The following is an 11,256-nucleotide window of genomic DNA, read 5'->3' on the forward strand; positions in this document are numbered from 1 at the left end:
CCAGCTTCCACACCAAAACATCTGGTCCCCACAGGCAGCCCTGATGTTCACTGACCTGGGGATACTTGAAATCCTGACCCCACTTCCTGACTCGGAGTTTCCAGCTTTTGATTTCCAGAAGTGCTCCGTGAATATCCAGGCCGTTCTCATGGACCCTCAACTCCATATTGACCTTTGCAAAGTATGTGATCATAACTGTTTAGCTCCATATTCAAGACACTTTAAAAACAAACACACACACAAATCCCAGAGGCCCAGAGTTGGGCATCTGTGGCTGGCAACCACATGTAGAGCTCCAAGTAGGGTTGGCTGCCTGATAAAATATGAGGTGCCCAGTTAGATTTGAACTTCACATGAACAACTGGATTTGACAATCAGCCACCACTGCCCCAAAGGCTGGCACCCACATCTTGTAGGTAGTTTCCTGTCCGTTCTTTCAAATAGAAACGTATTTCACTTTTAGTAGATGCTCTTTGTAACAAGGAAGTCAACAAACACTCAAATTGCTCAGAAGAGAGGAAAGTAAGAGATCTGGTTATCAGGGCCACAAGCAGTTAAGTGAACAGTCTTGGCTCCACAGAAACTTACCTGGAGCCCCCAGGGAGGGAGATGCATGTGGGTTCAGGCGATTCGTGAGCCATCCTCCGTCAAGCAGACTAATTAAAGAGAGGAAAATCATAGAAATAGAGAAATACGCGCATACCAAGTTGGACTCATTATTCTGCAAGTAATGGAAAATCCAAACAAATGGGCTTAAACCAGAAAGGCAATTGTTGACTCAGGGACCAAAACATCCGAAGGGGGAAGCCTCCAGGTGAGGCTTGATCTGGTGTCTGTAATCATGCCACCAGGAGCCGGCTTCTTTCCACCTCTCCACTCTGCCTGCTGGGGTGTTGCATGCTTTCTCATATCATGGCAGCAAGCTGGCAGCCAACCCTGAAGACCTGGCATCCTCATGCTGTACCCCAGGCAAGAAAGGGGGTCTCTAGCCCTAGCTGGTTTGGCTCAGTGGATAGAGTGTTGGCCTGCGGACTGAAGAGTCCCAGGTTCGATTCCGGTCAAGTGTACATGCCTGGGTTGCAGGCTCGATCCCCAAGAGGAGGGGCATGCAGGAAGCAGTCGATCAATGATTCTCTCTCATCATTGATGTTCCTATCTCTCTCTCCCTCTCTGAAATCAATAAAAATATATATGAAAGAAAGAAAGAAAGAAAGAAAGAAAGAAAGAAAGAAAGAAAGAAAGAAAGAAAGAGAAAGAAAGAAAGAAAGAAAGCGTCTCATCAGAGCCTTGGAGAAGCCAAGAGAAAGCCCAGCATGTCTCCCACATCTCATTGGCTCATAGAGGATGACATGCCCATTCATGGACCAATCACAAGGCTAGGCTGAGCCAATCAGAATCCACACCTAGAGACAGTGGTGCAGTCAGTTCACCCACCGGGCCACATATCCAAGGATGTGCAAGATGGTGATTTGCCAAAGGAAACTCAGGATAGTCCCAAAAGAAACTGGGGTTACACTCAGGAAGGGGGAGCAACTGCTGGATAGAAATAGTAAAATGTCTTCTTTAGGCTCCCAGAATCCATCTCCACAGTCCCTAGAAATCACATGGTCAGAAATACAGGAAAGTTTTTTCTAACGTTATTTTTAAAGTTTTTTTCCAGTTTTAATGAAATATTTTTAAATTTTTTATTTATTGATTTTAGAGAGAAGGAGAGAGAGAGAAAGAGAGAGAGAGAGAGAGAGAGATTTGTTGTTTCACTTATTCATATAGTGTATTCATTGGTTGATTTTTGTATGTGCCCAGATCGGGGATTGCACCCACAACCCTGGCATGTGGGGACAACGCTCTTACCAACTGAGCTACCCAGCCAGGATCAATGAGATATTATTGACATACTATAGAACATTATATTAGTTTCGAGTCTACAACATAATGATTTGATATATGTTATGTTGTAAAATGCTCACCACAGTAAACCTAGTTAACATTCATCACCACACATAGTTATAAATTTCTTTTATTTGTATTGATTTCAGTGAGGAAGGGAGAGGGGAAATCATTCATAGGCTGTTTCCTGCACACCCCACACTGGGGATCCAGCCCATAACCTTTGTATTTTTGAAGTTGTTGTCGAAGGCAGCAATTTCCGGTGTTTTCCTATGCCGCCATCTTGGTCTCCTCCAATTCTGTGTTTCTTGAAAGCTACAGGGTTTCAAACGTTCCTAGCTCAAGCTCCAAATTTCTACAATGTGACCTCTAAAGGGGCCTTTTCTTGTGATAAGGATTTTTAAGATCTATTCTTAGCAACTTTCAAATATGCAATAACTATTGTTAGCTATAGTCTCCATGCTGTATATTACATCCCTAGTATCTTATAATTGGAAGGTTGTACCCCATCACCCATTTTGCCCACTCTAAAGGGGCAGAAGGACACCAACCTAAATTGAAATGTCCCATGTTCTGCACTTACCTCTCCTCTGGCTTGAGGGATGTTTTTATTTGTAAAAAGAATCTAAATCTGATACAGAATTCTTAATGGCATTGAAACAGTTCTTTTCTCAGCCACATGGTATGTATGGGTCTATGAGTTTGGCATTTTTAGATTCCACACTAAGTAAGGTCATATAGCATTTGTCTTTCGCTGACTTATTTCACTCCGCATAATACCCTCAAGGTCTTTCCACCTTGTCACAAATGGCAGGACTTCCTTTTTAAGGCTGGATAACATTTCATTGTGGATATAGATATAGATACACACTGCATCTTCTCTATCTGTTTACTCACTGATGGACACACATTGCTTTCATGCCTTGGCTATTGGGAATATGCTGTAATGAAGATGGGGGTGCATATATCCATTCAATATAGGGATTTCATTTCCTTCAGCTAAATACCTAGAAGTGGAATTTCCAGGTCAGATGATAGCTCAATGTTTAATTTTTTGAGGACTTTTCATACTATTTTTTAAAATATATTTTTATTGATTTCAGAGAGGAAGGGAAAGGGAAGAGAGAGAAACATCAGTGATGAGAGAAGATCATTGATTGGCTGCCTCCTGCATGCACCCCTACTGGGGATCTAGCCCGTAAGCCGGGCAGGTGCCCTTGACTAGAATCGAACCTGAGACCCTTCAGTCTGCAGGCTGATGCTCTATCCACTGAGCTAAACCAGCTAGGGCTCTATACTATTTTTTATTGTGGCTGCACCAATTTACATTCCCAAGGAAATGCCATCTGTGAGCCTGTCTTATTCAGCAACCTCATCCCATCTTTCAATGCTCTAAAATCCACTGAATTCGCCCAGGCAGTGTGGCTCAGTTGGTTGGAGCGTTGTCCTATACACCAGAAGGTTGAGGGTTCAATTTGCGGCCCAGGCTGCTGCACCCACAAGACTAGAGAAGGTCCCATCCCTCGGGGTGACCGCTGACCTCTCACCTACTTGCCCTTTTCTTTGGGGAGAACAAGACTTGATTTAATTAATTAATTAATTAATTTTTTTTTACATTTCTAACCAGGTAGAAGTACTGCAAGGAACATTTGACAATAAAATGTATACCATCGACATGAACAGCAAATTGGAGTTGGCCGCCGAGATGATACCCCGGCCAGGCACAACCCCTGTCCCATTCGTAAGGACATCTTATCTGTTGGACAAGTGTTTCTTTTTCCCCCTTAGATATGTTTTTATTGATTTTAGAGAGAGGGGGGAAGGGGGAGAGAGAGAGAAACATTGATCGGTTGCCTCCTGCACACCCCCACACACACACACACACACTGGGGACTGAGCCCACAATCTAGGGCATGTACCCTGACCAGAATGGAGCCGGCGACCTCTCGGTGCATGGGACGATGCTCAGTGCCCTGAGCCACACCAGCCCGGCTGGACAAGTGTTTCCGACACATGATGTTACCAGCGTCCTTGACCTCACGCCCTGGACCCATTGTTCCCAGACTCCCATGGAGAGAACTCACGCACGAAACCCATAGAATCTGTCTTTTTCTCCTCAACTAGCCTCTACTAGTCTGGGCAGATGGAGCCGTGTGCCAGGGCTCCTTTCACCAGGTCTCCGCGCCCCATTCTCCACCCTTCAGCTGCCCGTGTGCTTTCTACACGTTCCTTCTCTTAGCAGAGCCTTGACTCACAGCCTTCCCTCATGCAGCAGGAGTGCCTGAGAATCACGGGTGTCCTGGGCCTGGTGCACAAGTGTCCAAGCCTGGAAATTGGGGGGGAGCTTAGTGTAAGAATATGGGGAGTCCAGCCTGCCAGGACCAGGGCCAGTGAGGGAACGCCAGGCTGGCCTGGCTCTCAGCCAGAGGCCTCTCATCTGGGCCTCCCTCTGCAGATCAGGCCCCCGGCTGCTCCTTGCAGGAGGGCCGGGCCTGGGCCCTGCAGCAGCTGCTCAGCAGCTCGAGGCTTAGAGGCCACAGCTAGGGGTTGTGGATGAGGCGGGGGGAACATTTGGGAATAGGACTGGCAGCTGCATTTGCTGGTGTCACCCCTGATGCCTCTTCTGTCCCCACCCCAGGCCATGGTGAGCAATCCCCACTCTTTGGGACTTCATGTCTACAACTTCGAAGATGGCTACACCTATGATGGGAACACCAGGCACAGGCTGGTGAGCCACGCCCACACCCCACACCAGGATCAATGACGTGAAGGGCACGGCTTTGACCACCCCGGCTGAGTCCAGCGCCCGTGGTCATTTCTGGGCCCGACCCTCCTTCCTCCTCTCCGTTCTTGCGTGCACCTGCCTTAGGTGCTGCAGCATTTGGAGGAAACATTACCAGCTCATCCCCAACTCAGGCAGGCAGCACTCAGCTAAGCAAGTGACACCATTAAGGTGACACCGGGGAGAGGCACAGAGGACATGGCCGGGAAGCTAACCCAGCCCCAGGAAGGCAGGAGGTCCCTACTAGCTGGTACTTGAGGTGTTAGAAGGCGGGAGCCACGGGGATGGGAAGGACTTGGATATATTGGTCGGGGGGGATCTGTAGGTCTGAGCCAGGCCTCATGCCTAGGATCCCCAACTGGACTCTTTGAACCAGTTCTTGTCGCTTCCCGGAGAAATGAGAAGGGGAACAAAGTTACACCTCACACTGTGTCCAGGGCAAAGGCAACAGGGAACGAAAGAGCTTGGGGTGGCCATTTCCATGAGCTTCCAGAAGCCTTTCATGGGAGTAGAATTAGAACCCGGAGAGGCCTGGACAGTCTCCGGGCTCCTCCTCCCAGCGCCCCCGCCCCTTTCTTCCCAAACCCCGATCTCGGGACTGACCCAGGCTGTCCCACTGTGGCACTGGGTTTTCTCTCTCATCCCACAGAACATTTCCCTGAAGCAGCAGCACCACTGGGGCAGGGCTGACACCAACTTCACCTCCAGGTATGTCATTGCTCAGACTGTGGCGGCGGCCCCAGGGTGTCTATGGGGTTCTCTTAGCAGGAGCCAGGACAGCAAAACCAAGTTTGAGATGCCCCTTTCATGGAGGATGGTAAGGCAAGAATGGTTAAATAGGGAGGATTGCCCAGTCGGTGTGGTGTAGCGATTGAGCGTCGACCTAAGAACCAGGAGGTCAGGTTCGATTCCCGTCAGGGCACGTGCCTGGGTTGTGGGCTCAATCCCCACTGGGGGGGCGTGCAGGAGACAGCTAATCAATGATTCTCTGTCATTGATGTTTCTATCTCTTTCTCCCTCTCCCTTCCTCTCTGAAATAAATAAAAATATATGTTTTTAAAATAGGGGGGATAAATGATGATGGAAGAAGACTGGACTGGGGGTGGTGAACAGACAATACAATATATAGAGGATGTATTATAGAATTATCTACCTGAAGCCTATATAATTGTATTAACCAATGTCACCCCAATACATTCAATTTTTAAAAAAAGAATGAGGGGCCCAGCCATATGTGGCTCAGTGGTTGAGCATCGACCTATGAACCAGAGGGTCACGGTTCGATTCCCCATCAGGCCAAATGCCCGGGTTGCGGGCTCCATCCCCAGTGTGAGGCATGCAGGAGGCAGCAGATCAATGATTCTCCCATCATTGATGTTTCTATCTCTCTCCTCCCTTCCTCTCTGAAATCAATTCAAATCTATTTTTAAAAAATAAAATATTTTTTAAAGAATGATGAAAACACTTTACAAATGGCAGTTCCACAAAAATTAAACATAGAATTACCACATGATCCAGCAACCCCACTTTTTGGTACATACCCAAACGAGTCGAAAGCAGGGTTCCAAACAGATACCTGCACCCCCACATTCACAACAGCATTATTCACAAAGGCCAAAAGGTGGGAGCAACCTAAATATCCATTAACAGATGAGTAGATACACAGAATGTGGTTCTTTCACATAAGAGAAGCTTATTCAGCCTCGAAGAGGAAGGACATTCTGACACCTGCTACCATGTGGATGGACCTTGACCTGCTCAGTGAGACAGGCCAGACACTACAGGACAAACATGCATGAGTCCACGGGTGGGGTGTCACTAGAGTAATACACTTCAACATCAAGTATGTTTTAGTTCTATCTATGGACCTCTGTATCTATGGTCCTCTATGGACCATAGACAGATAGTTCTATCTATGGACCTCTTGAAATTTGCCAAGAGAGTATAATTAAATGTTTTTGCGAAATCATAATAATATGCAAGGTAATGGATGTGTTAACTTTTACAGTGTGTACATGTGTCAGTCAATCATCACATTCTACATTCTACACTTTAAATATCTCCCATTATATTTGTTAATTACACCTCAAAAGAACTGAAAAAATATAAGCATAAAGTAAAAAATAGAACTTTGTGTGCTCTAATATAGGATTATGTTTCTCTTGTGCTTGTGGAAAATTCATTGAAAAGCCACCTTATAATTTAAGTATTTAGCCATAAAAAATCAGTTCTCCCAGTAATATGTTCAGCTCACACCCTCAGACCTTAATCCAACAGAACTAGAACACAACAACAACAAAAAGCAACAACAATACCAAAATCCCCTTTACTTGGAGTTAAGAAGCAGCCTTACAAATAATCCCTGAATCAAAGAACTCAGAAATACAGCAAAAATATACTCCGAGGAAAGTTTATACGTCAAGCACTTTTGTCATTAGGAAAAGGTATGACTAAAGATAAATGAACTAAATATTTAACTTAAGGAACCAGGAGAGCAAAAAAAAGGAAATTATGAGAAGGAAATTAATAATTATACGATCTGAAATGAATTAAATAAAAAGCATAAAGTCAAAATGAAAGATAAAGCTGGCTCTTCAGAGGACTGGTGTAATAAATAATACCCTATAATCCTGATGGAGAAAAGACAGAATTAAGATGAGCAATAGGAATAGAAAATGAAGATAAAAGTATGAATACAGAAGCTACTTTTTAAAAATATATTTTATTGATTTTTTACAGAGAGGAAGGGAGAGGGATAGAGAGTTAGAAACATTGATGAGAGAGAAACATCGATCAGCTGCCTCCTGCACACCTTCTACTGGGGATGTGCCTGCAACCAAGGTACATGCCCTTGGCCGGAATTGAACCTGGGACCATTCAGTCCACAGGCTGACGCTCTATCCACTGAGCCAAACCAGTTAGGGCCAGAAGCTACTTTTAAAGTGAGAAAACATTATATGAAGCTAAGTGACAATAAAACTGAATGTCAGATGTTCTTTTTTTCTGTTAAACCTCACCTGAGAATATTTTTTCCATTAATTTTTTTTTTTTTAGTAAGAGTGGAAGGGAGGGGAAAGTCAGAGAGAAACATTGATGTGAGACACATTGATTGCTTGCCTCCCACACATGCCCTGACCGGGGCCAGGGATCAAGCCTGCAACTGAGGTATGTGCCCTTGACCAGAATTGAGCCAGCAACCCTTCAGCCCATAGGCCGACCATCTAACTACTGAGAAAAAAACCAGCTGGGCCAGATGTTCTTTTCAACAAGTTATCTATATATAACAAAGTCTCAGTGACCGGTCGACAGGTTGACCAGTCACTATGACATGCACTGACCACCAGGGGCAATCTCAACACAGGAGCTGCCCCCTGGTGGTCAGTGTACTCCGGCAGCAGGAGCGCTGCTCAGCTGACCGAGATGAACAGGTCAGGAATGAGCGGGAGTGGCACCTCCCTGGCCCCTTGCCACTTCGTGCACTTCTACATCCCTCGTGGGATGCCAGCTTCAGCCTGATCCCCGCAGGCCAAGCTGAGGGACCTCCCGGTGCACGAATCCATGCACTGGGCCTCTAGCTTAAAAATAAATGTTGACTCGTGCACGTGCGATACATATGAAGCTCTCGCTGGCACCAATCACACACGTGTGTTTCGATCTGTCATTGTCAATCATGAATTTGGTTGACACTTCTATTATAGAGAAATGGCCAATAGTGATATTAAAATATTTCTTCTAATTAATTTCCTTTCAATGTGCACGTGTCCATGCCCTGGGCCACTAGTTATATATAAGTGAACAAAACTGATTCAAGGAGAGGTAGAAACTCAAGGGAAGGTGGGGTCACCATATGTGAGCAGAGGTCCTCAGTCAATTTTCTGGTGTGTCAGAATGGACTGACAGATGGATGGACGGACAGATGGATGATAGATAGATAGATAGATAGATAGATAGATAGATAGATAGATAAGCAAATAGATGGACGGGTCGGCAATTCTTTCTACTGCAACACCAGTGTGCAATAACCAACACTCCTTTTGCCTTACAGCATAAAGAGACCCACATTCTCCACCATCACTGTGGATATAGCCAACAAGGAAATTTCGTGCGTGGACCTCAAGCCACTGGTATGTCCCAAACCTTTGCTACCCCATATCCTTTGTCATCAGTGTTACGAATAATGGCAGCAGGCCTCGATTGACTTCTCCCTGAGGGGCTGGCCACGCCCACATTCAGGATGTGGAAAGGCAGGTGATCCTCTCCCCTGGGTCACTGCCCTCCTCAGTTATCCCCCAGGGCTGCCACTCGTGACTGACCACCCTCGGAGCAGCTGTATGAATCCTGGTCCTTGTTGGTCATGTACCGTCAGCCCCTGGCGACTCAGGTAACACCTCCTAAGAGAAAAAACTGTGGTTCTGGATTGGTCGGTTTGCAATGGAGGACTGTGTTCTCGGGTGAATACTTGCCATCTTTATGCATTAGCCGGGCCTGGGAGGGGCGGTTCTGTCAGCAAGGCCCCAGGAGCCAGAGCATCAAGATGACAAAAAGAAGAAAATATAGTTACTACAGTGGGTGAGGCACTAAGAAGATGGACCTGAGGAACAGGACACCCTCCTTGGCTCAGTGGATAGAGCGTCGGCCTGCGGACTTAAGGGTCCCAGGTTCGATTCCAGTCAAGGACACATGCCTGGGTTGCGGGCTCAATCCCCAGTAGGGGACGTGCAGGAGGCAGCTGGTCAATGATTCTCCCTCATCATTGATGTTTCTCTCTCTCTCTCTCCCTTCCTCTCTGAAATCAATAGAAATATATATTTAAAAAGATGCTAAAGTTTATATTGTCTATTTACCACAATTTTTGAAAAATTGATACAAATCTTGCATGCTGTTTTATGGTTAAGCCCATGTTTGTCTTAAAATAAAGGTCCCTTTTCAAATAATAGTCTCCCTGTCCTGTGGATTTAGATCCCCTAATAGATCACTGAGGGTACCGCCACACCCCAGTTTGAGAAGCACATCCCTAAGGCTGTCAGGCTAACTCCATATTGGTCTTTCTCTTTTCTGTTTTTCATTGTAATCCCTCCCCCCTCCCTCCCTCTCTTCCTCCTCCCTCCCTTCCTTCTTTCCTTCCTTCCCTACTTCCTTTGCACTCTGTATCCCAAACATTGTGCTGAGTTTATATATTGGGTTCTGGTCTCTTCGAAACTCCTAAGAGGCAGGTCAGCAGTGGGGGGACCTCAGCTGTGCCCCTGTGCTCAGCAGGCTCTTCGGGCCTGAGCTCCATGGGGCCGGTCATAGGCACAGTGAGTTCCCGTGCCAGTGTGTCCCCAACTGGTCTTCAGTGTGGCTGGGCTATTCGTGGCCCTCACTGATCCGGTTCTCTCTCTCTCTCTCCCTCCCTCCCTCCCTCTCCCCAGACGGCGCTCATTTCCATTGGCTGTGACTTGAAGAAAAAGATCGTTGTTCAGAAGTAAGTGTGTTACTGATATTGGGGTGGTGGGGAGTGGGGTGTAGGGATGGGGTGGGATTGGTCACTGTGGCTCCACAGTTGCTGAAGTGCTGCATCCTGTGTACTTGTGTCTCTGCTCACCATTTCCACCATAAACAGGCGCTAGTCTATACTCTTAGGTCAAGTCTGAGTTGCTTGCACAGTGGGCCTCCTCCTTCACTGACTCAGCGACATTCACATTTTTTCCCTCCTCCCTAGTCATTTTGCTCATCCTAGTCCAGTGATGGCGAACCTTTTGGGCTCGGCGTGTCAGCATTTTGAAAAACCCTAACTCAACTCTGGTGCCGTGTCACATATAGAAATTTTTTGATATTTGCAACCATAGTAAAACAAAGACTTATATTTTTGATATTTATTTTATATATTTAAATGCCATTTAACAAAGAAAAATCAACCAAAAAAATGAGTTCGCGTGTCACCTCTGACACTCATGTCATAGGTTCGCCATCACTGTCCTAGTCCTTCCTTTTAATTCCTTATTTCCTCATTTTAACCAAAATCATGCCAGGTATTTTGTTTTAATTGCTTGATGAATAATTTGGGAACTTTGCCTCCAGTATCCATCACTACCCCAGGGAATGAGGCCATGAGAATCCAAGAAAAAGACCAAGTCTGGCCTGGCCGGTGTGGCTCAGTGATTGGGCATCAACCTAGGAACCAGGGGGTCGTGGTACGATTCCAGGTCAGGGCACATGCCCAGGTTGCAGGCTCCATCCCCAGTGGGGAGTGTGCAGGAGGCAGTCAATCAATGGTTCTCTCTCATCATTGATGTTTCTATCTCTCTCCCTCTCCCTTCCTCTCTGAAATCAATAAAAATATGCTTCAAAAAAACACCACCAAAGTCTGAAGATTGGCCGAGTTACCAGCCTTTTGCCCTTCAGGCAGGGTCTGGGTAGAGAGGGGGCCCTAATCTGCAGCACTGCCACCCCCCCTGGTGTAAATACTCCCAGGGCACTGATGCCCGGCTGCCCCAGGAGCCATCACAGGGGTCCCGATCCTGCAACTTTGCAGTCGGCTCCAGGGCCCATCAGGAGCGGACCTTAGTGCTCCCTGCACAAGGCAATCACACACTCAGGTGATGACC

At 46.5% G+C, this 11,256-nt stretch overlaps 1 protein-coding gene across 1 annotated transcript in view; it reads left to right on the plus strand.

Annotated features, from left to right (window-relative positions):
* Positions 1–11,256, plus strand: part of CATSPERD (catsper channel auxiliary subunit delta) — a 46,709-nt gene that overhangs the window by 26,586 nt on the left and 8,867 nt on the right. The window contains exons 13-17 of the mRNA XM_014531867.1: positions 3,515–3,628; positions 4,526–4,615; positions 5,319–5,377; positions 8,715–8,793; positions 10,081–10,133. Coding sequence (XP_014387353.1) covers positions 3,515–3,628; positions 4,526–4,615; positions 5,319–5,377; positions 8,715–8,793; positions 10,081–10,133 — 395 coding nt within the window. The remainder of the gene's footprint in view (positions 1–3,514; positions 3,629–4,525; positions 4,616–5,318; positions 5,378–8,714; positions 8,794–10,080; positions 10,134–11,256) is intronic.

The sequence above is a fragment of the Myotis brandtii genome, unplaced genomic scaffold (assembly GCF_000412655.1).
Source record: "Myotis brandtii unplaced genomic scaffold, ASM41265v1 scaffold827, whole genome shotgun sequence".
NCBI lineage: Eukaryota > Metazoa > Chordata > Mammalia > Chiroptera > Vespertilionidae > Myotis > Myotis brandtii.